Source organism: Sesamum indicum, linkage group LG4 (assembly GCF_026168435.1).
Source record: "Sesamum indicum cultivar Baizhima isolate 11 linkage group LG4, ASM2616843v1, whole genome shotgun sequence".
NCBI lineage: Eukaryota > Viridiplantae > Streptophyta > Magnoliopsida > Lamiales > Pedaliaceae > Sesamum > Sesamum indicum.
Window position 1 is genome coordinate 11,332,343 of NC_142660.1, and position 26,804 is coordinate 11,359,146.

The following is a 26,804-nucleotide window of genomic DNA, read 5'->3' on the forward strand; positions in this document are numbered from 1 at the left end:
AAGAAGAAAGAAATTGTGTAAAGATAAAATGTGTAGTAGTTGTTACTAGGATAATAAAACGTTTGTTTCATGAGACGAAATTGAAAATTTTCCAACAAAATGTTGACATCCAGATATATCTAATTTAAAACGAAGTTGAGAGTGTTTAATATATAGTAGTTCACATGGAAAAGTCCCGGAAAAAACAAAAAGTGTAGTAGGTCACAGGCCAGCGACCAATGTCATGCACTCTTGGTCAAAGAGATACATATATTATTGAAAGTTGGCACTTGGCACTACCGAATTGAGTATTGAGCAACTCTCTAGAATACGTTTCTGGTAGACTTTAGCAGTGGTAGTGTGTGTGTGTTTGTGTTTAATCTTTCCTTACCTTTTGAGGTGTTAGATTTAGGTAGAAGTTGGTGCTATTTATTGCTATCATCAATCTTTATAATTGTTAACCTACAGAACTAAATGGACAATCAGCGCAGTAAATAGTAATCACTTGTGTCAGTTATATTTCTTCTCTGTGTTTTTTTTTTTTGGTTTGGGTGTGTGTGCATACTGCAGACCAGCTTAGTCTGAAAAGGAGTTTTTATGCCTTAGTCTGAAAAGGGAGGCTATAATCAGTTTCCCACGGGTCAGTTTTTGTAGGCAATTCTTTCTCTTAAACACTCACTTATTAGGTAGCTGAGTAGCAGAAAGAAATAATTAAATTAGAACAAGAGAGTCAATTTTTGATATTTATTGCATGATAATGGAATGGAAATTTCCATTATTTATTTCAAACTGCACAGCACCACATATTTTTGTCTAACTTAATAACCAATAATTATGTAGATGTTAAAACAATATAAATACATGTCATTAATAGGCCACCAACTGGTATGCCCCTCTCTACTTCAAAACTCATTAAATACACCATCCTTGTTTTAATGAAATGTATACCTTGCCCAATCAATTTTCTTTATTTCTTGAAATGAAATGTAAATTGTAAAAGACTAACACAACACAATAAACAGTCACAACATTGGAAATTATATAATTGAGAGACTTCCCATAACAAACAAAAACAAGAAGAATATGAAATTAAAATTGTGGTAGATGTGATCAAAGAAATAATGACCAAGTCTACTTACACTTCCCTTGTGTCTATCTTCATTTAGTTGCGTTGCTCTTTCTTATCATCAATGTTTTATAATAATTGGGATGTCTTCATCTACCCACCACTATATTACCTAAACCCAAAAGCCAATTGACAGGGACAGCAGATCCACCATTCTATCATCCTTAAATGCCTTTGTTTGTCCCTCAACCCATAACCTAAGTTGTAATTATTTAACAAGACCTTTAAGGAATCAAGAATGGCTGAGGAGTAGTGATCATATCAAGACAGACTCACTCCCACTAACTAATAACTACCACCATTCAACGGAAACTTGTATTTGGTACTACCTTACCAACAATATGCCGAATAATGAAGACTGCAAGGCCTTGTGCCGACCTCCTGGAATATGGTATCTGCACCTGATATTCCTAGGACTTGGTGATCCCCGCATTCTCTATCAAATAGGAATCATCACACACGCATCTTGACACATTGAACTCCTATAGATACTAGCCGTCTCTCACTTGTATTCACTTCTCACTCTTTCTATCTACTCAAGCTAATTTTAATTATGAGAGGATGGCACCCAATATGCTTAATGAGTTGTGTTGTTGGGAAACCAAATCCCCACAGCATAACTGTTGTAGCAACATCACTCATTTGAAGAATGGGAGTAGCAGACAAATTCTCATGGTATCAACTCCAATCTCAAACAGTAAATCCTGCCAACTAGTAAACTAATAACTCCTGTGTTTATTCTGTTTGTCCTTTTGCAACTTAGCTGTTACAATTTAGGAAATTGGGATGAAACCAAGGAGGAAAAGACGTACTCTTTTCATGTCATCAATGATTTATATTACAATACCACGGGATATCCAGAAAATATTCCTTCTTTGCATGGGAAGCATAAAAGCTACTTAAATCAGAGAGGTGAATCTAAAATTTTAAGCACATTGCACACAAACTTCAAGGTGTAAAGATCAGTAACTCAAACTTTAGAAAATATGCAGGTTGCAGCTGAGAATAGAGATGAAACAGAGACGTCAAAAGAGGATATTACCTCACCAACCTTGCCATTCTATAAGCTTCTGAGCCAGGCAGATAGGTTGGACTGGATTTTGATGGTTCTTGGTACCTTAGGTTCCGTTGTCCACGGACTTGCCCAACCCATTGGGTATCTTCTGCTGGGCAAAGCCCTTGATGCATTTGGTAATCACATCAATAATACCAATGAAATGGTTAATGCTCTTAAGAAGGTAAATTGCATGCTAAATTGCTCAAACCATCCAAGTGCATTTGTTCTTACTTTCTTCGGATTGAATGCAGCGCGTGTGGTGTCCTTTCTGCTTGTGCAGGTTGTTCCATATGTATGGTATATGGCTTTTGCTACATTCCCAGCTGGAATACTAGGTAACCATAATGCCTATTCTGCATAGCTATGATATGAATGTGGAAGTTATTGAAGCATAGTCATAAAAAGATGAAGCCTAACATGTCAACTAGAAAGGAGTTAGCTATCAAAGTAACTAATGTTCCACGGGACAAGTATTTCAATGATCATGTAAAACCTAGTGAACTAGAATTCTTAATTCAAATGCAGAGATTGGATGCTGGATGTATTCAAGTGAGAGACAAATCACACGCTTAAGATTAACATTTCTGAAAGCTGTCCTCAGCCAAGAGATCGGGGCCTTTGATACTGATTTAACAAGCGGGAAAATAATCAGTGGCATTAGTAGCCACATGTCTATCATTCAGGATGCAATTGGTGAGAAGGTAACTGGCTCATGCTTCCTCTTTACACTATTTCAGACTATGTTATATTCTCTAAATTTTCAAATATTTAACACTGCATACGATTTCAATAAGTCACATTTAATCAACATAAGTAACAAAAACCTTTTCTGATTTAGCATCTCTAACGTTTGATGATTCTTTACGATTAGAATATTAATTCTGAGTTGATTGCTTATATTGCAACATCCTTTAATAATGCCATCTGATAGTTCCAATCTACTCCTACAACAAACTTAATATGCAAAAACAGTTGAACATCATACACAACCATCACAGAATGCCAAAAGATACAAGCAAAGAACAAAGATAAATCACAAATACGTTGTCTGATTTCGACGTACATGTTTCTGGTTGACAGTTAGGACATTTCTTATCATGCTTCGCCACCTTCTTCTCCGGTGTCTTGATTGCTTTCATTTCCTGCTGGGAAGTGTCACTTCTAGCATTATTTGTTGTCCCCATGATTCTTGCAATTGGGGCTACTTATACAAAGAAAATGAATGCTATTTCAGCAACAAGGATGTCATTCCTGTCGGAGGCTACTGCAATGGTAGAACAGGTAGAGAATCAATAAGATTATTATAATTAATCAGAAGCCGTTAAAATGTAGTCTGACTTGCCAAAAATGGATCCAACTCATATACAAATCCTCTTGCTTGCTATATGACAGTCAATTTCCCATGTCAAAACTGTGTTTGCATTTGTTGGAGAGAATTCAGCAATTAAATCCTTCTCAGAATGCTTAGCAAGGCAACTACATTTGAGCAAGAATGAAGCATTTGTGAAGGGATTTGGGACAGGTATGTTCCAAATTGTCACATTCTGTTCATGGGCTCTTATTGTATTTGTTGGAGCCATTGTTGTAGTAGCTGGGAGAGCACATGGAGGAGATGTCATTGCTGCAGTTATGAGCATTCTCTTTGGGGCTATGTAAGAACCAAAATCTTTTATTATGGACATTAACCTATGGCTATCACAACATTTTGTCCAGTGCTCACACTGGACACAACATCAAAGAAAAAAATCTCCCTGTCAGGCATCAGATTATTTTCCTTTCACAATTTCAGATCACTCACATATGCTGCACCTGATATGCAAATCTTCAATCAAGCAAAAGCTGCAGGAAAGGAAGTATTTCAAGTTATTGAAAGAAAGCCAATGATATACACCAACAGAGAGGGAAAGATACTGGACCTGGTCAATGGCAGCATAGATATATACGATGTGCACTTTGCTTATCCGTCCAGGAAAGAAACTTTAATCCTTCAAGGTTTTTCACTATCAATCCCAGCAGGAAAGGTGGTAGCGCTTGTTGGAAGTAGTGGATGTGGAAAGAGCACCATCATGTCACTAATAACAAGATTCTATGATCCTATAAAAGGTACTCCTAAGAGGTGCATACACTGTCTACTAAAATCATGCATTTTTTGATATCTTCATGGATACATCAATAAAGTTCTATGCTTATTTCTCCACAACATATAAGAGAGCAAGAAATAGCTTATACTATGTTGGTTAAGATTCCTTTAAGGGAAAAAGCCTTACTGAGTTTGCAATTCTCAGGTGATATTCTCATTGACAACCACAGTATCAAGGATCTTGATCTGAAGTTCCTCAGGAGAAACATCGGACTAGTTTCACAGGAGCCATCATTATTCTCTGGCAACATCAAGGACAATATTAAGGCTGGAAACTCAAATGCAGACGATGATCAGATCCAGAAAGCAGCTCAAATGGCAAATGCACACTCTTTCATATCCCAATTTCCAGAGCAATATTTGACTGAGGTCAGATAACAAACTTAAAATCTTTAAATGCCACTCTTTACATGATGAATCATTCCTCAACCTAGATCATGGAGAATAAAAAAACTAGAGACCCATCCACTATTGAATCAGATGAATAAAAAGAAATGATCTGAGTAAACCCCAGGAGGTGAAGATAACAGTGGCCAACAGCAAAATGATGCACTGATGACAAAGAATAGGAGACTGGAATGAGCTGATAGATAACTAAGCAAACGAATTTCAGGTATCATTAACAAAGGCAACTAAATCGATATTGTTCAACAAGGTCAAAGGGCCAAAAGCTTGCAGCACGTCATTTCCCCTTCCTAATATCTGCCACCATAGCATAGACATGCGAAGTTACTTGTTTATGTGTAGATAAATGTAATAATACACCATTAATTTCAAATTTGAAAATCTCATGTACGCTGAAGCAGCTTATTTATTGCATTAGGTAGGACAAAGGGGCGTCCAATTATCAGGTGGACAGAAACAGCGAATAGCAATAGCCCGCGCAATCCTAAAAAATCCTCCAATTCTTTTACTAGATGAAGCCACTAGTGCCCTCGATACAGAATCTGAAAAGGTAGTTCAAGCAGCCCTGGAGACAGCTATGCAAGAGCGGACAGTCATATTGATTGCACACAGATTATCCACCATTGTCAATGCAGATATGATTGCTGTTGTAGAAAATGGAATAGTTGCTGAGACAGGAACACACCAAGACTTGCTAACTAACAATAAATTTTACCATAACTTGTTTGAATTGCAGAATATCAGCCAAGAAAGCTATACAAGGTTCCTGCCAAACGAAAGTTACTTATAATTGTGTAATAATGATAGACTGGGAATAACATTTTTAACTGTACACATTGCAGAGTAGAGGATTCAATAGAAGAAGTAGCAAGTATACAGACAGAAATTTCATCTCAGTTCCTGGATCAACCTGATGAACCAAGAGAAGCAAGCAAAACTCCGCAAACAACTCTCGAGAAAGGGGAAATGAAAGAAAGCAATGAAGGATCTATATTCTTAAGAATCTGGTTTGGATTAAAAAAGAGAGAGGTTATAAAGATTGCCATTGGCTCTTCTGCAGCTGCTTTTGCAGGCATCTCTAAACCTTTTTTTGGCTTCTTTATCATAACAATAGGAGTGGCGTACTACAAAAATAATGCAAAGCACATAGTAGGAATGTACTCAATTATTTTTTCGTCAATAGGATTTCTGTCATTGTTCGCGCACACTTTGCAGCATTACTTCTTCGGAGTGGTTGGAGAGAACGCCATGACAAACCTCAGGCGAGCTTTATATGCTGGTATCATTTCTTTCCAATACTAGATCTCGTGTATCTACTCCCATGAGCATGAAAAACTTTCACACCTATCATCTACATTCTTACGGACCAATTTCATCTTGCAGCTATACTAAGAAACGAATTGGCTTGGTTCGAGAAGCCTGAAAACAGTGTGGGATCAATTACATCACGGGTTATCAATGAAACATCCACAGTCAAGACCATTATTTCTGACCGTATGTCTGTCATTGTTCAATGCATCTCCTCCATAGTGATTGCAACCATAGTCAGCATAAAAGTTAACTGGAGAATGGGGTTAGTTGCTTGGGCTGTGATGCCATGCCACTTCATCGGTGGGTTAATTCAAGCAAAGTCAGCAAAAGGATTTTCAAGTGGCAGTAGTGCTGCTTATTCAGAATTGGTTGCCCTTGCTTCTGAATCAACATCCAACATAAAAACAATTGCCTCATTCTGCCAGGAAGATCATGTCATTATGAAGGCAAAGGTTACTCTGAAGAAGCCACTGATGCAAAGCAGGAAACAAAGTGTAAAATACGGGATCATTCAAGGTGTATCCCTTTGCTTATGGAATATTGCTCATGCTGTTGCACTATGGTATACAACTATCCTTGTGGAGAGAGGACAGGCCAGCTTTGAGGATGGAATAAGGTCATACCAGATTTTCTCTCTGACAGTACCATCGATCACAGAACTATGGACACTAATACCTACCGTTTTCTCCGCCATCAGCATATTAACACCGGTGTTCCAAACTCTTGACAGGCAGACTGAGATTGAGCCAGACTCACCAAAGCAATCACCACATAAAAGCATTAAAGGTGAAATTGAATTTCGAAATGTGAATTTTTTTTTCCCCTCAAGACCAGAAGTGAGGGTACTTGACGACTTCAGCTTGAAAATTGAAGCTGGATCAAAGGTGGCTCTAGTTGGACCAAGTGGAGCAGGGAAGTCTAGTGTTTTAGCACTTTTACTCAGATTTTATGATGTGAATGAAGGAGAAGTAGTAATTGATGGGAAGGATATAAAAAGATACAATCTGAGAAAGCTGAGAACACAAATTGGGTTGGTGCAGCAGGAGCCCCTTCTATTCAGTTGCTCAATAAGAGATAATATATGCTATGGGAATGAAGGGGCTTCTGAAGCTGAAATCATACAGGCAGCAATGGATGCAAACATCCACCAAGTGATTAGCAATCTGCCTGGAGGATATGAGACCGCGGTAGGGGAAAAGGGATGCCAACTTTCAGGTGGACAGAAGCAAAGAATAGCAATTGCGAGGGTTCTACTTAAAAAGCCATCCATAATGCTTCTTGATGAAGCTACAAGTGCACTTGACGCTGAGTCTGAAAGAGCTATAATCTATGCTCTGGAATCACTCAAACTAAGAGCAACGCATGTCACAGTTGCGCACAGGATGTCAACAGTAATCAACTCAGACACCATATTTGTTATGGACAAGGGCAAGGTTGTGGAGATGGGTAGCCATGCAGCCCTATTAGCAGCTGATGGAGTTTACTCCCGACTTTCCAGGCTTCAGACTGTCTTAGAGAATTGATACATCTACATGTATAGTCAGCGTAAAGCCTCTTTTTCCTGTCTTCTGTCCTAGTTTAAATTACTTTCCCAGCGTAAAGCAACCACAAAATTCACACCAAAATTCATCACAATATTTTTCTTTTAATGTTAGCAAATCTCATAAATTTTGACTATTTTATATGAAGGAAACAAACATTATCATTATTAAATATAATTACATAAAATTTACATATAATTTCATCGAATCTCATGAAAATCTTTAGTCCTTTCCTTTTTTATTCTCCCCTCAGCCCTATTCACACGGGTATAATTTGTCTAATACGTCCTCTTTATTTTCAAATCAATGGGATTTCGTACATGTTTGTGGTATATATGAAGATATGCAAATAATCATGTAACAGTAATTCACTCATACAATCAATACATACCAAATATTTAGAGATAGTTATATTTACACTCCATGATTTATAATCTATTATATATCCCACTTATGTTTTTTTGTGTAATTATAAAAATTACTTATAGTAACCAAAAATCAAGATAGTCTGTATAATAATATCAATATTTTCTAGAAGGTGTATGAGTAATTTTTCATGAAATAGAAATAGTTTGTATAAATAATATTTTCGTTTTTTATAAGTATATGTATAATTTTCAAGTAATTTGTATAAATAGATCATAAATCATACTTTAATGTGTTATTATCCCAAATGTTTATTATATATTTGTGACAAAATAAAGTTTCTGTTTTTCCATTATGACAATAGATGTAAAATAATAAAAAATTTAAACAGTTCATGCAACCCCAATCAAAATACAAGACAAGCTTGAACAACAATTCATTCAACACTTATCTCAGGTAGCTGTGATGATCCTAAGAATTTTGTGACAGGAAATTACAGACCATCTCAAACACAACTAACATATGAAACAAGCCAAATTAAATGGTTAGAAAAAACTTTTGAAGACTGGTTAAACCAGGTATACCTTTGCTGATTGTCAATAACTATATGTACAAAAGTCCCACTGGTTCTGTCTCCTGCATGAAGCTGTCTATAAAGACACAACACACACTGTCTTGGAAACAATCAACCTCAACCACAAACCCGAACTTGTAATCACATTACTGATGATGCTAATGGAAATTGATCTATAAACGACAACTATCGACAACAAGCCTAACAAAGTTAACTTATCTAAAGAACAGATGTTACACTACAATGCAGTCAGGTCCATCCTTTTTCCTTGCCGACCAAACGAGCTGCACTCTTAGAGAGTAGTAGATCTTTCATTTCTTTGTAAACCTTGAGTTCTTCGAGGGCATCTGATGTTTTGCGAGGTTTAAAGAATTCGGAAGCTGCTCCAACTTCTCCCTCGAATTCGATCTTAGACGACTGAGACGTATAATAACCAGAATCTTGACGCAGACGAGGAGCCGTTTTTAGCATGTGAACGAGGATTCCGACAGCCGCATCCTGAGATTTCTTGGCTGTTGAGGATGCTTGTGAAGAAACTTCTGAACTCTTTGTTCCATCGGGGTTCAGACTGTATGGAAAACGGAAAGTGAATGCCACTGGAGAATTGGAATAAACATGAAATAAATATGCATATTCTATTACACTCACACATCACATGAGGTCAGTTCAGGCTTATGTGATCTCATGTTCGTTTAAAGAACTGGGAACTCCACTATGGAAAAATCAATAGAAAAGAAGATAGACATCGAAAAACTATTGCAGTGTCCGACAAAGAGAAAATCTTGAAGGCCTTGGTGAGATTGATGCTAAAAGCAACCAAGAAAAGGAGGAAATCCTAGAGACATCTTGTTTTAATGGTAAAAAATAGGACGAATTATTCTTTTAATATCTCAATAATAGTTGTCACTATTTTAGCATAAAATGAAACGAAATGATCATTTGGCTCTGAAGAATTCTGATAGCAGGATTAATCAAGCTTTAAAATAAAAGTATTACGAACATAATAGGTACATCATTCGTTTAACAGAAACTATACCAATGAGGATCCCTAAAAGTCAAAAACGATACTGGACTTCCCCTGTAAGAGAAATGTGAACTACAGAACAAGATGCCACATTTTCCAACAGCGTGTTAAATTTCTTTTCGAGCAATTCTTGGCACATTCGACAAGGTCAGCGGAATTACCTTGCTTGGCTATCAGGAGGATCCACATCATCCACAATAAATGGACAGGAGAAATCACAATCGCCAAAGTCATCCTGGAAAGACAATCTGCTGGAGCTCCTCGAGAATCCAACACGTGGCGAACTACTTGAGGACAGCAGACTTGAAAACCGCCCGGAATCCTCTTTTGCATCTCGAGCCACCTAAGGAATATAAACAGATGGAAATCAGAGAAGCAGTTACGAGCAGACCAATAAACAACAAGGAGTAGTGACTATGATATCAACTCTGAGAAAACCTACCTTTGAACTGACGTTTATTGGCCCAGAACTTGATTCTCCAGCTCTGAGAGAATCCAATCTCCTCATTGACCTAATCCCAGATGAGGATTCATGGGATGAAGGATCATACCTTGTGTTTCGAGGAGATAGAGGCGGAAGAGAATGCCTACTTGGATCAGACAAATTAGGAGAAAGGAACCTTGGACTTCTGCCCATCATTGGATGGGGAATACTCACGGGAGCAGTTTCTGAACGCAGACGGCTCTGAACAGTATTTCCACCAGAAAGGTATGTAGGGGGAGATGGAGAAGGAGAAGATGAGAACGGAGGGGAAAGTAAGTCATCAGACGTCGTCTTATGATGAGTTGGGAACCTTTGGTTTTGATTCCTATGGATGTATGTCTCAGTAGGTGAAGGTGAATACTCATATGGGGAACGATGTAAAGGTGGAGATACACTAAAGGGTTGGCTCTGTGGTGAAGAAACATCCTCATGCAGACCACCTGTCCAGCTGTGTGGTCGTTGAAATGGGGAGGAAGAATTTGATTGCCTTGCTCTTACTGGGACAGATGTCGGACGACTCTTCTCAGATGGCGTAGATGGAAATGCCCTCATAGGTTCAGTAAGAGGGCTACCGACGTAATCAGTAATTATCTGCGGAGGACACGATACAAGAACATCCAGATTAAAATCAGATAGATCTTCACGATAAATCACAGATACAGAAAGACGGCCTGGTTGGATGTCAATGGGAACAAAACTATATTTCTTCATTGATTCTTCCTCCGCTCTCGAGAATGGGGAACTAAATGAGCAGACTTTGTAGTTGATAACGAAATCACAGTTTTGCTTCAAGGAATATAGTTTACGGAATGCTTTATATGCTGGAAGGAGCCTCAACATTGCATGAACTGAGCGTAACAGTATGATCGATTTCCTATACATCTTCTTGTAAGTGGCTTCACCAATTTGAGGGGCCATTAACCTTTGACCCTCATACTGAACCATCCACCTCTCTACGACAGTCTCAGTAGATGCCTCCGTTCCCGACGCAGCAGGTGAAGTAAGCTCTGATGAAGGGTTTGGCGATTCTTGAACCAGTATAATATCAATTATCATCGGTTCCATCAAAGTTCTATTCCAAAAACTCAAGCTATCCATGGCAGAGGGCCGATCCCCTAGTACTAAATTAAACCATTTGTCAGTCTTCTTTATTTCCCCACCTCGACTAGATGGCCGGTTGGCTGGAACCCTTGAGTCCAGTATAATGTGCAAACTTTTCAGAAGAAACTGATTGAGTATTTGCTCAAACTTTCCATGTTCAGCCTGAGGATAACTGTGCAAATCCATATCTGTCTTTATTTGGACCAAATCTCAGCACCAGGATCCCACAGTTAATTATAGAATGCAAATTACAAAGCCAGCTATTTTCAAGATCAATAAATCAATCAACCGAAATTTCCAATGAAAAAAATTCCGGGATTGTCTTCAGTGTTTTTTCTTTCTTTTGCCTATAATTTTCCCATAATCAAACTCCCTAATGCATGCCTCCATATTTGTATATATACACCTGAAAATTGATCCCAGATAAATAAATAAATAAATAACATACGATTAAACAGGAGAAAATAAAACCCTTTGCTGGGCTAATCATTATTAGTGCTGCAGTGGAAATCTTGCATGATATAATTTTCCACTCATGCAGCAGAAAATACAACAGTCCACCAAAAAAGATTTAAAAAAAAAGAAAAAAGAAATCACCAAAATCAACAACTTTTTTCTTCTTCTTTTCCAGATTCAAGATTCAAAAAATGTGGCGTGTCAAGCAATTAACAAACCAAAAACATGAATAAATATAACCAGAACCGATCAAGAATCTTGATTCCGAAGAGCCCATTACTGTTTACAATCACAATTCCAAGTTGAAGAAATTGATTACACAGAAAAAAAAAAACAAAAAGAATAACAAAACTCCAATCAGTAAAAGTGACAGTATTTCAAGATTCAGCAATCAAAATGGTGTTTCTGGAATGAAGAACTGAAGTGATTTATTCGAATAAACACCACTTACTTGATAGAACATGATTCCTCGAAGAAACGGAGGCTTGAGATCAAATTGACAGAGAATTTAGAGAGAGAGAGAGAGAGAGAGAGAGATTGCGTAGACTGCTGGCAGTGAGAGAGAGAGAGAGAGAGACAAAAGGCTGTTTTTATGGTTTATAGTTTTAAACATTAAAGTATGGTTAATTAATCGAAAACAAATAATGAACATTTGTTTTTCCTTATTATGTGAATTGTGATGATGGGTTGTTTTTTAGTCTTGTTAACTACAGTTGCATTTTTCTTCTTCATTCTATAAATAATCATTTCACTTTCTACCAATATTAATAAATATTTAATAAAATTGAAAATTAATATAATCATACAAATTATGTTAATTACTTCACTAATCACATGCCGTGTACTAGTTTTGTGGACAGGTGTAGTAGTGTTTGCAAAATTGAGGAGTTGTTGCAAATTGGTACTCTCCGCTCCCTCTACTATTTTTAAAAGCTCAATCAACCGAAATTAAGACGTAGAAGCAAAATAAGGATGAATGTGTTATACTAATAATGATATATAGATAGACATGAAACACAAAAGTAAAACATACGTCATTAACCACTTTCCTCACTAAGGGATTGGGCTGGGCTTTGGTTCGATTATTTTATTCTCTTTTCTATTGAAGTGGGCTTTTTGTTCAATTATTTACTTTTGAATTATGGGCCACCTTCACAATGGGCCTTTTTGTAGAGGCCAGGACCAAAATTATTGTTATATTGTCTTGTTTTTAATGAAATTGTGCACTAACAAAGAAAGTGGTCCCTAACTCTTTGATTGGATATTAGAGTCCACATGCTAAAACTGGGACTACTCCTTCATTATTGTGTTTTATTGTTTGTTTGTGTGTGTGTGTTTTTCCTTTTGTATAATGAAAGATAGGGGGGGAATAAATGAAAACCTCACAAATAAAAAGAGAGCTGAGGCGGAGATACATTGAACCTGGACACATCCAATTTTTGGCCCTATAAAAACCCATGCATGCAATATTTTATGTCCATAGTTAAGACTGTGTGGCTAGTTGGGGTAGTTTTATAATGGCTCCCAGCATCACCATCCTGGCTCAAGGGAAAGTGAAGGGCGAGGAGGCGCTGCGCCGGAGGAACGAGGAGTTGGAGAGGGAGCTGAAGAAGAGCTTGGAGAGAGAGGAGAGAATGAGGGAGGAGTTAATGAGGGCGTCGCAGCGGCTGAGGGTGGCGGAGGAGGCGGAGGAGCGGCTTTGCTGCCAGCTTGGCGAGCTCGAGGCGGAGGCGCTGGCCCATGCCCGGGAATCCAGAGCTCGAATCCTGGAATTGATGGAACAACTCTCTGGTGTCAAAACCACTCCTCCAACCAACTTCTGATCTTTAACCATTTAGAATGTTGTGCCACTACCTCTTTTTCTTTTTTGTATCTTTTTGGAGAGGATTTCTGGAAGAGAGAAGGACACCCCAAATCAGTATTTTTCAAGTTTGGTGTCCCTACTATTATTTTTCTCAATTTGGCTTTAGACATAGGGAACAATGTGTAGAAAAGTTGTAATAGATTGAGAGGAATTTTACTCTAAATCAATCTCTTACAAATTTCCATGAAAAAAGTTGCTTCTCTTTTGAAGATGGCATCTAATTAACGAGGAAAGAGACAAAGGTATGCAAATCAATATCACTCGATTCCGGAGTCTCATGGATCATGTGGCCACTAATGCGCCAACCTGGAAATGCAACACCATCAGAAAGTTTCCTCATCAGACCACTTGCAAAAAATAAGACAATGTAATTCCCAAAATGGGCAGCTCCCAATAATTCTGCATTTAGTTATTCTGACTATCAAGATGGAAATAATTAAGAAACATCATAATATTTATCAAATCTTGAATCTAGTTGTAACATTCTACCACACAACAAAGCAATGAAACAAAATTGTCATCGTCTCTTTATGTCGAACATGTAAAGTATTTCCCATCGTCTTCCCAATACTGATTGCAGCGTAGTACTTCAACGGGAACCTCTCTGGTCATCTTTCAGCTCTGGGTCCCTGCTGACATTACAGAGAATCTGAAGTTTGAGATGTTCAAGAAATGAGCAACTTGGTTCGTAAGATTAAGAATGGGATTTACCTCTCTATGTGATCGAGAATGAGCAACCTCGGTCCAGGAGGAATTTTCACATCTCTGAGAGCACTGAAAATTGTGACAGAGAGGGAAGGAACAATTGGTAAGCAAAGGGCTTAACTTCATATTTATAGGCATTTTTAGTGATACCTCCATCATAGTACACTTACCTATCAGTTAGCAAAGGTAAAGTGCTGTCTGTCAACAAGCCTTTCTTAAAATTCCTCTCATAATTCTGCAGGCCAAGCTTGCTTAACATTGATCTTGTCTTGACATAATACACGTCCTCAGCTGGTGGTTTTGCAAACTTCTGTCCCAGCTGCATTGACCAATAACAAATGCTCTCAGGATAAGGGTACTAGAACTTCTAATACAGAAATCCATTATTAACGAGTCAAAATATCAAAGAAGAGTAGGATGAAAATTTTGTTCCGTCAATTTGCAATATATCTATCATGGATTGAAAATTCCAAGTCAACAAATGGGATTAATACCGTGGCAAACGCTACACTTTCAAACCAAGTGGTAGATTTAAAACAACCAAAAAGTAATCCATGCAGAAAAAGAAAATTGTCCATAGATTTAGGATCTTTGTGTCATAGTAGCTGTATGGAGGTTTCAGTAGGCTTTGTGAATGTATACGGGCAAATTTCCTGGAATCTAGGTCACATCACCTGGAAAATTCCACCTTGAACAAGCGCAAAGAAAAGGCCAGAGGTAACTGCATTTGCTGCCTGATTCGGCCCTCCCATACCACTTACTAATGAAAACATGGCCCCAGAACCGAAAGCTGCAACCATACTGAAGCACCAAAATCAAGCAATTAGCATTAACCGCAACAAATTTTTTCAATAATAGCTCCAGAAAAAATGGTAAAGTAGATTGCCATTTGCATTCCTTCTCTCTTCTGATGATGAAAGTGACTATCATTGATAGACAGTTAAAGGAATTATCACTGCTTTATAACATCATTGTTCATGCTAAAGAGTTCATTTAGTGAAATTTCAAAAGCTTCCATCAATCTCTATGAACAAAGTTCAAAGAAGGAAAATTTGTACCAAGACACCCTCTGCCATTTGTCAGGATAAATGTGCACAACAACTTAGGAATTGCTGAAGGCGATCGACAGGCATTCTAGAAGTGGTGAGAGGGGGCTAAAACACACAATAACAGGCTAACTATGAGTTGTTAATATAAATGTGCAGGTTAATGTCAAACAAAAACATAACTGACTAAGATCCTCCAGTGGGCAACATTTCTAATTTCAGGAAGAGAAGACTGTGAAAAGAAAACATGTTACTCAGCTGAAACATCTACTTTTTCAATTGACCAAACAGGGTCTAGAATTAGTGAAGTTAAACTGATTTAGAATGGCTCTAACCCAAAATCTCCATTAAATTTTGTCTCTCTTTTCCTGTTTCAGCCCCTATATGAACAGAGATGTAAAGATGGGCAACAAGTTTTGGCAAAGCCATACCTAGATTGAACGTCCTCCTTGCCTCTCAATCTTTTCATTACACAAGAAATACCAGCATTCACTCCCGTCATGACAGCGAAATTGCGTGCTTGTACCATGGGACCTCCTGCAAGAGCCTGTAATAAAGTCCGCAAATATTAAGCCTTCATTCCCTCATAAAAAATCCATCACCTATCAAGCAAAATACAAGAAGTTGAATTACTTGAATTCTCTAAAACGTGATCATTGTCATTATCTTTGGCTCAAACTCGTTTAATTGCTTCAGTTTTCCATCCATCCTCAACCAAGCATAATTAGCAAACTGCTCAACGTCAGATCTTTCTCAGATTTCAAAACACTAAGTAATTTATACATTCAGCCATGGGTGGGAAAAGTCAGTGTTCGAGTAATTCAATCCAGCCAAAGGACAAACCTGCCTCAAGGAACAACGGGATAAGCTAAATCCAGAAATTTAGTGTCAACAGGAGAAAGTGAAACAAGTAGCCTTGTAACATAGGCAGAAATCGCCAACACCGCCCACCACCAGAGCAAAAAAATCTCCAATCAATTAAAAGCACATATACAATCAAATACATCAACAGAGTACTAACCAAAGATAAAGAGTCCAGAAAATAGAAACAAAGTAGACCTGACCTGAGCTTGTTTCAGCGATGCCATAGCTTCCGGGTTGATGTTTGCCGCGCTCGGGGGCGGCGTGAGCAACGATGAAGCATCACCAGTAAGCGTCCCCATGAAAGCGCCAATAGCGGCGCCTTGGGCGGCGCTGGTGGTGGTAACGACGGCCGCCTCCACCGGCAACGACTGTTTGGCCAGCCACCCCCTGAACCTAATCTCCACCTCCTTCAACTTGGCCTGCACCAGCGCAACTGGGTTCTGCTGGGATTGGCCCATAAAACCGCCGGCCTCCTTGGGAATTTCCACCACCATTACTCCCTGTTTAGTTTCGCCCATGGTCTGCGATTAATTTGCTGATAGATCTCCCTCTACTCTTTGGTGGAATTAATGGGGAACGGAATTTGGTATGAGGAGGGGCTGGGTGTGGAGGTTTAGAGAGGAAGGAATTGGATAACAGTGTACAGTATAATATTATTCACAATTTTCATTTTCACCCCTAAAACCCATGAAAATCAGCTCCCACTATCCATTTTTAATACTTAAATATAATTTTTGTAATTAAAATAATTTCTATAAAATTCTAATTTTTTAATAAATGTAAATATTTATACATTAAAAGGTTATTTTCTAAATTTCAATTTTATGCATAATTTTGTATTAGAAAATGTGTATATATGATTGATGTTCTTAGTTGTTGTTGACATTTTTCTTTGTATTAGAAATATTTAAAAGTTGGCAATTTCAAAGTTTACAGGGATAGATATGTAAAAGTGCCAATTTTATTTAATTTCGTTTGCCTCCCCCATACTTTTCCCCTTTTACTTCTCCCGTCAAAAAGTGTGTTTCTCCTTTCTTTGCTCGTTGTTGTTAAACCCAGCAACTCCACTGGAGCAAGGTGCTATCCTTTTTCAGCATTAGGGTTTTCGTTTTTCTTACTCAGCTAGAGCTCAAATGAGCGATTCCAGAGAAGAATCTCCAGATTGGTTGCGCTCTTTCCATGTATTTTTCCCTCCTATTTACTGCAAGATATACCAGAATCAAGCAATTTAGTATTTTGAACTTGCAGTTAAATGCAATAGTTGGATCTTCTGTTCCTAATTTTATCAATCTACGCGGTCTCGTTTTTGTGCTGCATTAATTAGATTATTCAGCCATGCTAAACCGGATGATTGCATGTTTCCTCTTCTTATAATAATGTGTATGTGTGTATACGCGTGGCTAAGTTTTTCAATGATTACGAGAAACGTAACCCAGGTTATAAGCGTTCAACTAGAGTTGGGTGGTTTCATATTATGTTCTTCATTTATCAAATTAAGAAGCTCTTATGTTGAAACTTGAGCTTCCTCGGTATTGAATAATCTAATTAAACCGTGTTTTCTGAATGCCATGGATGTTTTCACAATGCTGAAGCTGCCTTTGCTTTTTGTCTGTACTGAGGTGTTAACATGTCCAGTTTCGATGGAATTTACATATCCTTATATATTTCTTGATTAATTTTTGGTGCTGATGGTAAGTATTGGTTTACTAGCCGCCAACTTTATCTGCCATAGAACTGTCATCTGGATCCGAATCACCATTGGATGGCAGTCCAGCAATTAGTGATGATGAGGATGACATCAACCTCAGTAAGTTGTTTAAGAAAGAAGCAAAGCAGGACTCAGATATTAACGATAAAGATTATATGACAGAAGCTGTGGTTAATAAGCCTGTCAAAGGGAAGTCGCCCAAGAAAAATGGCAAAGGGAAGTCGCCCAAGAAAAATGATAAAGTAAAGCCGACACCAGAGAGGAAGAGGCAAAGCAAGGATGAGAGTGAAAGAGAAGGTATCTTTTTAATTTACAGTTACATCTGTGTATTGATATCCTCTAAGATTATCATGTTTATCCCTGAAATCCAAGAATAGAACAATTGAGTCCAGAGGAATTCTTGAAAGGAATTATTCACCTTAATAATTATGCAGGAAAGAGGGCCAAAGGAAAAGACACCAATATGATAAGTGGAACTCAGAAGCTTGGAAAGTCTCATGTAAGAAGCTTTTTCTTTACATCTTTTTGTGCATTAATAGAAGTTGCTTAATTGTTCTGTAACTATGCTTAAGCTTGATCCTCATTACAACTTGAGAATTGGACATGTTATTGGGTTCATCTTCTTAAGTTGGTCATGATACATGATTCATTGTGATTGAGATAAACTTGATATTTGTACTTTGAAGTGTCATCATGTCTTATAAGTGGTTAAATATTTTATTTCCTCTCATTATGTCACGGGAATGTCATTGCTCATTGCTAATATGTGTTTCTTGGATAGGAACAGAGCCATTCCATTTGGTCATTGTCCTCGGATTCTGAGTCTTCACCGGATACACAGCCTGTCAACAATGATAAAGCGTCAAAGGGAGAGTTATCTGCAAATGAAGAAGATATTGCCATAAAAAACATAAGAGAAGTTGATAATATTCTCCTTGACCATGATGGAGAACCTCCAATGAACCGAGTCTTGAAAAAGCTGGAAAAAGAAGATGAGAAAACCTCAAAGAACAAGAATACTAACATCAGTATAAATGGAGGTAAGAAGCTTAAATTGTTGGGTCCTGATATTTCTGCAAACATCTGGAAAGGAAGATAGAACTTTCCTATGCATCTTCTGAGTCTTAAAAATATGTTGATCCTCTATTTAAATTCTTTTTCATCTTCATAATCCAGAGAATGATGTGAAGGAAGACAGCTCTAGGAAGCATCCTGGGCTACAGGTCAGAAGCTGTAATAGCCAAGTAAAGTTTATGAGAAGTCATGGTTAGGTAAAATACTGTTAATCTACTAATGCAGGGATCCTCTTCAAGGTTGCCATTGTTGCTTTCGGAGAAAGTTCAGCGTTCAAAGGTTAGCTAACTGTGATTTACTAACATGCTAATTTATGTGGGAATTGCCTTAATTTCCAGATTGCATTGTAATGCCTCCAGTTTTAAAATAAGATGGCCATGAATCATTCGAATGATTTTCCATCTGTGCCCATTTACTAGTTTCTGTCATAAATCAATATCATCTGTATAGGTTTGGATTACACGCGGAACACTATAATCTTTGCTGATATCTCAATCAATTGAGTACCATTGAGGACTAATGTTAGTATTGGTTCTAGTATTCAGAAGTTTGTGTACTGCTGCTTCATGTTTTCCTTTGTTTTTCCGAACTTCACAGTGTAACATGATCAATGAGAAATTAGAGTTCACATGTGTTGTAAGGTGTTTGTTAAGTGCCGTACTTCCAGTTCCTGCTTTAGTATTTTCCTGAGCAATAGATTGATGCTATGTGTGCCTCTATTGTTTTGCAGGCACTTGTCGAGTGTGAAGGTGATTCCATTGATTTGAGTGGTGATGTGGGTTCTGTTGGACGGATAGTAGTTTCAGATGATCCCTCCAAAAATCATGAGATGTTCTTGGATTTGAAAGGCATGTGCACTCTTCCCAATTCTTTCTGCTGTTTTTTTTTTTGTTATCTGTTTTATTTGCAATCTTAGTCAATTGACTCTTGATTGACAGGGACGTATACCTCTTAGGTAGACAATCTCAGTTTGGATTTTATCTTTGAATCAGCTTTCTCTGCAAAGAAACAAAAGCACAATTCTTGTCCAGCACTCTAATATATAAATTTAGCCTCACTAGTTTCCCATTTCAGAATCACAGAGCTTTTTTGTTAGGATATATTACCCTATTGGCTGGTTTGACAGGTTTTATTCAACTGTTTATCTGATCTGATCAATGCAATTTTTATTCCAGGAACCATATACAAAACTACCATAATTCCATCAAGGACATTCTGTGTGGTATTGCATCCATCATTGACTGCTTCCCACCACCTATCCCTCTTAAACTTTTCTTTGTGTATTAATGTTCCCATTCTTTTCCACTCTGACTCTTTTAACATATCTCTTGTCTTCAGGTAAGCTTTGGTCAATCAGAAGCAAAGGTTTGTACATGCCCCAAGAAATTAAAATCTGTTTGTTGTTACTTGTCTTCCTACCACGGATGGCTCAAATAAAATAAAAGTGTGGTTGAGTTGGTTCTGTTATATGTATAGTTAATTTGTCATTTTTATGATCCCTGATCAGATAGAGGCGATTATGAATGACTACATTCAGTTGAAACCACAATCTAATGTTTTTGAGGCTGAAACTATGGTTGAAGGTAAGGAATCAACTCAAGTCTCATTATAGTGCATATGCTGTTATTATATGATCTTCAGTTTAAGCTTTATTGCTGGAAAGATGCGTGCGCCATTCTTTAATTAATGTGTTCTGCATGACCAGGAACGTTGGATGGATTTCCATTTGATTCAGAAGATGAAAACGAAAAGTCGATTGCTCAAGCCGATCAACATGAGGCTGCTGAGGAGCAACCTGATGGAAAATCCAAAAGAAAACCTGACAAAACATTGGTATGTGTATCTTCCTTTATTACTCTATTGTGAACTTTTTGTTGTGGGTCTCTTGTGATTGAAGTCTTGACACAGGGTGCGGCAAGGAAAAAGGGAAAGTCTGCAAGTGGAAAGCCGCCCAAGAAAGTGAAAAAGAAGCCTCAAGTTTCTAAAAAAAGCAAAACCAAGAAATGAGAAACAAATTATCTACAACACTGATACTTCCGTTCTAGTTTCTGTTATTTTATTAATTTCCCTCGCTGCACCTATTTGTGCTGCTTACACAATGGTGACTTGCAACAGGAATATCAGTAGAGGCTGCTTAATTTGTATTTCTTGTAAAATTTAGCTTTAGGGAAACAGAAAAGTTTTGTGCTATTGACTCCTTTATGGAAATAAAAGTATAATTGCTACACCTTTTATATTGAAATGTTAGTTACATGAGAGCTTGACTAGTTTCTTTCATTATGCAACTATTCTGAGAATGAAATTTTTACGCAATTCCCTTGGGAAATTCATATTCTTATTGCTATGGGGATGCTTTCATATGTTACATCCTAGCTTTCAGATGTCTAGCAGAAGAATGACATGTTAAAGAATTCAATTATATTATTATATGAAGTTTTGAAAATACAGGTGATATATTCTTTCAATAGTTTCAATCACCCTTGCACTCCTTGCCCATACATTCTTATTGTGCAGCATGTTCTTGGGAGTAACGACAATTTTCCTTTCTCTTGTCTTGATAAATAGATTCCTCTGGTTGATTGCATTGTGATCTCTCTTGCTGTACCACTTTGCAAGAACAAGGGTGTTAAAATGTATCAGGTATGCCACAAATACAGAGTAAAGAGGAGAACAAAGATTGACACTGGAAAGGGTAATAGGATGGTTGAAGATGAAGCAGTTGCCGCTGTCTTCCCACTTCGGCTTTCTCCGACTTCTGGAGCCTGTAATCCACCATCTATTCTCCTCATCCTGCATAATGTAATTGATTTCATTAACTTCATAATTGTCATGAATTGGAATGCAGGAACTGTGATGACCTTGCACCATATTACCACAAGAAGAGAGAAGCAAGAGATTGAGATCTGAGACATTACCCACTATTGGGGCAAAATATTATATCATACTCAGAGGCCTTGCAAGTGAAAGTGCTGGTTCCATCATCAAATGCATAGCTATAAGCTCTTGGGCAGGCATTCTTGAAGATTCCTGAATAGAAAGATGGCCTACATGTTGTCGGGTTAGCAAACTCCCCACTGCAGCAATACTGATCTAGTCCGAACGCTTCACATGCACTCTTGCACGCCACAACTCCCCCTTCCCTTTCATCACTGCCTATCACCTGGAGCTCCTTAGGGCAACCTGTTTGTTTTCGGCACATATTATTATATATAACCACAAAAAAAAACTAACCAAGTTTCATTTTATAGTGCTAGAACCTAGATAATTTGTTTATTACCCATGTTGATATCTGCTACACAGCCAGTGGCGTTGCATTCACCGTAAACTCCTCTTGGTGCAGCAACTAGTGGCAGATTGTAGCCATCAACGATGCTAACATCGTAGAAATCTTTCTGGTCTCCAGTTCCAAGAGTTATCTCAAAGAGTGATGCTGGTGGTGTTGCACCAATGCCATCACATTGCAGCTTCCCACCACAGTCTCCAGTTACACATGAGCCAACGCCCATTGTGTTGAATGTGCATCCGGTCCTAGCCCAGATCCGACCAGACCATCCAGGAACCGTGGGAATTGTGATACTTTGGCCAGAATCCAATTGGAACCCTGTTGCTGGAAGTTGTGGTGTACCTGCACCAGCTAACGTTCCGGGCCATATTGCGAAAGGACAATTGTTGGTAATGATGAATGTGGAAGCAATGGAGTTGGTAGAGAAGGAAATGACAATCAAAGAAATGAAAAGCCTCCAAGATGCCATGGGTAGAGGGCAACAAGGCTGGCTTCATATTTGTACATTGCGGCGGAATTCAATTGGGGATGGAATTTCGACAACTCCAAAGTGCCAAGTTGCTTTGCAGAATTCATCAGCCGCAAGATCATGGATTAGGGTTTAGCATTTCTTTCATCTGGGATGGCCTCAATGAGAAGCAATTCCTTTCTTTGGCGGCTGCGTATACCGGTTGTCGATCAAAAGTGGGATTTGAGAGATTAAAATAACCCTTATTGCAGAATCGATGGCAACCCTTATCATCATCGTTCATCTCGAACTCTAGGGATTGAATCAATGACGTGAGGTGCATAAAGAATAATACCTAATGAAAAAGCCCACTTAAGATTCCTAGTAAAAGATTTATTGGAAACCGTTTTTTAAGGCAATGCAAATTTCAAAGAACTCAGGACACCTATCTTCTGCTTGTTTGCTATGTCTACATCTTGTGTGATTTTGGAGCCACGTATTTGTCTAAATAATATCTTGATTCATTCTGTTTGTTGGGTTCTACTTTTTTTGGGAAACAAATTTTTGTCTGTGGCCTTGTTAGTTAATTTAAACCTCAAGATGGGGAACAACCTGTGTGTAGTGTTTCGAAACAGGACGCTTCCAAGCCAACCCTCTCTCTCCTGGGAATTGAAACTAATTAATCTTTTAGATAGTGTAGAGGTTGGTTTCCACCAACTCCATCACCTTCAACGAACAAATTTTCTGTCCTGTTGACGCACCTTATTATCTTCAACAATTCAATAACATCGAACCATGAGGAAGACATTACAAATCACTCTCTGCATTAAATTCAGCCCATCCGCCAGTTGAAAAAGTAATAATGACCGTGGAAAGCCAGTCCACACTAAAAGCAATACAAAGAGAGCTACTAGAGAAAAGAATAAACATTTAATCAGTTACAGATAAAGATAGCGAGAACCAACAACTTCCCTAGTAGTTTTAATACTGCCAACAACCTGCAAGATTAAACAATGCTGCTTGCTTTAAAACTCATGTGAGGCCATAACGGTCAATGCAAAAATGCGCAAGTTGGAAGGAAACATTAATTCCAGCACATGCAGGGTAGAGTATAGAGTACAAGTCACAAACTTGAATGGGTTGTCAGAGTCAAACATGATACTGGATATCTACAATGTAATGGCACTTCATCAACAAAATAAGTACAAGTTGCAAACTGGTCTTGTCGCAGTTGTTCCGCTATGGACAATTAGGCTGTGAGTACAATCAACATCATCATTACTCAGTTCCAGAAGCTACACAACAATCTCTTACTTTAAATTGTCTGAATCAAAGAAACATCACAACAGATGACTTCAGAGAAAACATGAAGATCAGACACGGACAGCACCTATGTTCAAGCTCCCATTCACAGAAATATTAGAGCTAATGGGTGAGATTTAGGCAAACATATGCATAAGATCCCATTCATGGCTAAGCAAAGAGCAAAGCTGAAATGGAGAAAAAATCATTACGACTATGGAGAGCTGAAGGGTGTCTTAGCCATCAGGCAGAGATACACACTCAACCAGGAGAGATCCAGCAATACTTGTCACCAAAAACCTGGAATGTCAGAAGTCAGGCCTGGGGAGTGACTCAACTCTTACTGTCTGTTAAAGTCTCCAATGAACCAAAAACACTGGAAATATCAAGTCAATGGCATTGTGTGGCGCATGCCAGAGCTGCAACTGCTGGATGAGCTACTTTTTCCCTGCATGTAAAAAGACATGCTTTTAGAAGCTACCCCAAGATCCAGAACAAATTACCACTATTGAATTATCCATTAGTACAAGCAAATTATATTTGAAACTCTCCTGAATGGAATATGCTTCAGCTCCTGCAAAAATGAATAACTTTAGGAACACAGGTTAAAGAAATCTGAAAAGAACATAAAACTGAAAAGACATAAAGCAAAAATCAAACATAAAATTAAGTTCTTCCTCCTCAACCTGCAGGACAATAGAAAATCAAGCAAAGGTAAATCAGGATAGGCTGTCACGAAATAACAAGGTCATTGTTCCTCTGGAACCGATGAATGAAACATTCTTCTATCAAGTGAAAGTAAGCCTCTCAAAGAAAGAGTGATAATTTTATAGCTAAGATGTACATACAAATCAGAACAAGCCACTGAATGACATTTCATACACTTCCTTCAAATGAACCTGCAGGATGCCTTAGCTTTCATTAAGGTAATAAGGTTATAAAGAATAAATAACACTCAAGAGATTAGAAAGAAAAGAAACAAAAGCGAATAAAGTAGTCAAGGAGGAATCACAGTTAGCAGTACACTATCAAATTGAAAACCTCAGTGTCCTAATATAACGTTGTCTAGTCATACTTCAAGCTACGAAATGCAGCCAAATGCAACTTGAGCTTCACAATAAGTTCACAGGATATTCCATCATAAACTTCCTAGGAGTTATGAGTCTTATGACATTGCCAGAGCTACAACTCAAAGAAAGGAAAGTTAAACATAAAGTTCCCTACACAAGGGCTAGACACTCAGGTCCGCCACTGAGGTACTCAATGAGTTCTTCAGTCCTGAACATAGCCTAGGAAAAAGCAAAATCAAGGGAAAAAGGACAAAGACGTGTGAAATTAGAAGTTATAATCTAGCTCATATCCATGCCATCGCCAATCGGGCTGCAGATGGGACCAACAGCTGTAAATGACCTCTCAAATGGTGAAGGGTGATACTGAGCATCCCTTCTGCGCTTAAAAGCACAGCTCTCAGTTGGGCAATTCTCAGCGTCGAGCTTCCTCCGGACACCTTTCACAGCCTGTTGCTCAACTGGTGTTAGAGGGAAAATCTGTTCGCTCACTCTGCAGAGAGAGCTATGGTTATCATATAGAATTCTCTGGTTACAGTTTTTGTCACAAATGTGGGTAAGTCCAGTTAGCTTGCAGCGATACATGTTCCCACACACATGTTCGTTTTCACATTTCCAATCACACTTGTGAACAGGGTTAGGCCCATCTTGTCCAAGTATACTTGACAAATAAATAATATTGGTAGAGACAGCTACCACAGATTTACCAAATACCTCCATTCCTTCTGTATAACAAATGTTAACCCTTCAAAGAATCCCACACTCCCGACTTGTGGACTAGATGTTCTGCAGACCCAAAACAAGAGGAGTATTATTAAGTTTGAAGGGAGAAGCTCAGAGACTACTGTTCATTTTAGATGCGGAAGGAGTTGTCTTTGATGAAATGACGCAGCAATAGCTTACCAATATGAAGGTCGGATGGCAAATATATGATTTGAGTTTGAAAAATGAAAGTTTAAGCAGTGAGACAAGGGGCATTTTTTTCACGCTTCACCCCATTCATCATCCCCCTGGTTTCCACTTTGACAAGATCCTCTCTAAATGTCATGACTTATAAAGTACTAAAACATGGAACTTTGACGATGCTAAGTAAGATGCTTGAAGGCAGACCAGGCAGATTCCCATACGTGGGATCTCAGTATCAGCATGTGCAGACTACAAAACTGTCTTGGACCATTATCTCAAAGCAATACTGAATTTTGCTTACAAAATCAATAAATTAAAAATAAAGGAAATTATAGAACCATGTGAAGATAGCCCCCATGAAAAGTAACCATACATTTATAAAATTGGAGGGTGACACAAGGTACGAGCTTGAAGAATTTTCTATCTTATGTAGATGCATGAAAAGATATAAAAAGAAAATTTTATCAGTACATTTCTATAAATTTATTTAAGAAATCTTGATATAGCGACTAGTCATTCACAACAGATCTTCTGGTTTTATTCATGAATACTGCTCCACATGAAAAATAAAACCTATACAGATTTTGCTTGACATAAAAAAGAGAACTTTAATACAATAATTGAAAAATCCCGGCTGTGGCCTTCTCATATTACATACATGAACTTATATATATATAATGTGTGCGTGTAAAAGAAACCAATAACCTCGCTCTCACTCAATTACACTAATTTTCGGGTAAACTTCAATTTTCACTATTCACCCATAATACCCAAAAAAAAAAAAAAAAACGATAATCAGATCACCCATAAAAATCAAAGCTTTACAAAATAACAGCTACAAAGGTTCCGCGCAACAAACGGGAAACACTAACACATAACAGAAACATCCGTCTCTCCGGCAGCAACAGACAAACTAAAATTAATTACAGATACTCCAACAAATTGAAAGAAAAACAGAGTATTCAAATAAACA

The 26,804-nt window shown here is 38.0% G+C and overlaps 6 protein-coding genes and 1 pseudogene across 7 annotated transcripts; 3 read left to right on the top strand and 4 right to left on the bottom strand.

The window, feature by feature from the left end:
* Positions 1 to 12: 12 nt before the first annotated feature.
* LOC105160343 (ABC transporter B family member 19-like) lies at positions 13 to 7,694 on the top strand. Of its 2 annotated transcripts, XM_088879679.1 has the most exons (11): positions 13 to 2,017; positions 2,098 to 2,343; positions 2,443 to 2,497; positions 2,688 to 2,863; positions 3,243 to 3,443; positions 3,555 to 3,814; positions 3,952 to 4,265; positions 4,448 to 4,671; positions 5,126 to 5,469; positions 5,550 to 5,986; positions 6,091 to 7,694. In XM_088879679.1, the coding sequence occupies exons 2-11, from the start codon at positions 2,209 to 2,211 to the stop codon at positions 7,539 to 7,541; spliced, it is 3,597 nt and encodes a 1,198-aa protein (XP_088735805.1). In that variant the 5' UTR covers positions 13 to 2,017; positions 2,098 to 2,208; the 3' UTR covers positions 7,542 to 7,694. The 2 variants fall into 2 exon arrangements, with proteins under 2 accessions (XP_088735805.1, XP_020548868.2); XM_020693209.2 differs by having other exon boundaries at positions 13 to 2,343.
* Positions 7,695 to 8,481: 787 nt separating this feature from the next.
* On the bottom strand, positions 8,482 to 12,170 carry ATG13 (Autophagy-related protein 13). Its single transcript, XM_011077535.3, has 4 exons — positions 12,016 to 12,170; positions 9,966 to 11,514; positions 9,685 to 9,866; positions 8,482 to 9,067 (listed from the first exon to the last, which is right to left on the bottom strand). Exons 2-4 carry the CDS (start codon positions 11,292 to 11,294, stop codon positions 8,749 to 8,751), a joined length of 1,830 nt encoding a protein of 609 aa, XP_011075837.1. The 5' UTR covers positions 11,295 to 11,514; positions 12,016 to 12,170; the 3' UTR covers positions 8,482 to 8,748.
* Positions 12,171 to 13,009: 839 nt separating this feature from the next.
* On the top strand, positions 13,010 to 13,493 carry LOC105160246 (protein RESPONSE TO LOW SULFUR 3 pseudogene; annotated as a pseudogene).
* A 306-nt stretch (positions 13,494 to 13,799) lies between these two features.
* LOC105160247 (chloroplastic import inner membrane translocase subunit HP30-2) lies at positions 13,800 to 16,710 on the bottom strand. The gene is made up of 6 exons (XM_011077537.2): positions 16,244 to 16,710; positions 15,611 to 15,726; positions 14,808 to 14,934; positions 14,304 to 14,452; positions 14,140 to 14,202; positions 13,800 to 14,057 (listed from the first exon to the last, which is right to left on the bottom strand). The coding sequence occupies exons 1-6, from the start codon at positions 16,559 to 16,561 to the stop codon at positions 14,018 to 14,020; spliced, it is 813 nt and encodes a 270-aa protein (XP_011075839.1). The 5' UTR covers positions 16,562 to 16,710; the 3' UTR covers positions 13,800 to 14,017.
* Positions 16,711 to 17,031: 321 nt separating this feature from the next.
* On the top strand, positions 17,032 to 21,059 carry BIN4 (double-stranded DNA binding protein). Its single transcript, XM_011077538.3, has 12 exons — positions 17,032 to 17,224; positions 17,754 to 18,048; positions 18,186 to 18,250; positions 18,533 to 18,791; positions 18,928 to 18,974; positions 19,051 to 19,104; positions 19,556 to 19,673; positions 20,001 to 20,047; positions 20,164 to 20,190; positions 20,333 to 20,408; positions 20,531 to 20,658; positions 20,734 to 21,059. The coding sequence occupies exons 1-12, from the start codon at positions 17,177 to 17,179 to the stop codon at positions 20,830 to 20,832; spliced, it is 1,263 nt and encodes a 420-aa protein (XP_011075840.1). The 5' UTR covers positions 17,032 to 17,176; the 3' UTR covers positions 20,833 to 21,059.
* Positions 21,060 to 21,226: 167 nt separating this feature from the next.
* On the bottom strand, positions 21,227 to 23,583 carry LOC105160249 (Pathogenesis-related thaumatin superfamily protein). The gene is made up of 3 exons (XM_088879487.1): positions 22,103 to 23,583; positions 21,741 to 22,005; positions 21,227 to 21,615 (listed from the first exon to the last, which is right to left on the bottom strand). The coding sequence occupies exons 1-3, from the start codon at positions 22,575 to 22,577 to the stop codon at positions 21,462 to 21,464; spliced, it is 894 nt and encodes a 297-aa protein (XP_088735613.1). The 5' UTR covers positions 22,578 to 23,583; the 3' UTR covers positions 21,227 to 21,461.
* Positions 23,584 to 23,724: 141 nt separating this feature from the next.
* Positions 23,725 to 25,645, bottom strand: LOC105160250 (cyclic AMP-responsive element-binding protein). The gene has a single exon (XM_020693103.2). It carries the CDS (start codon positions 25,643 to 25,645, stop codon positions 25,208 to 25,210), a length of 438 nt encoding a protein of 145 aa, XP_020548762.1. The 3' UTR covers positions 23,725 to 25,207.
* Positions 25,646 to 26,804: the final 1,159 nt, after the last annotated feature.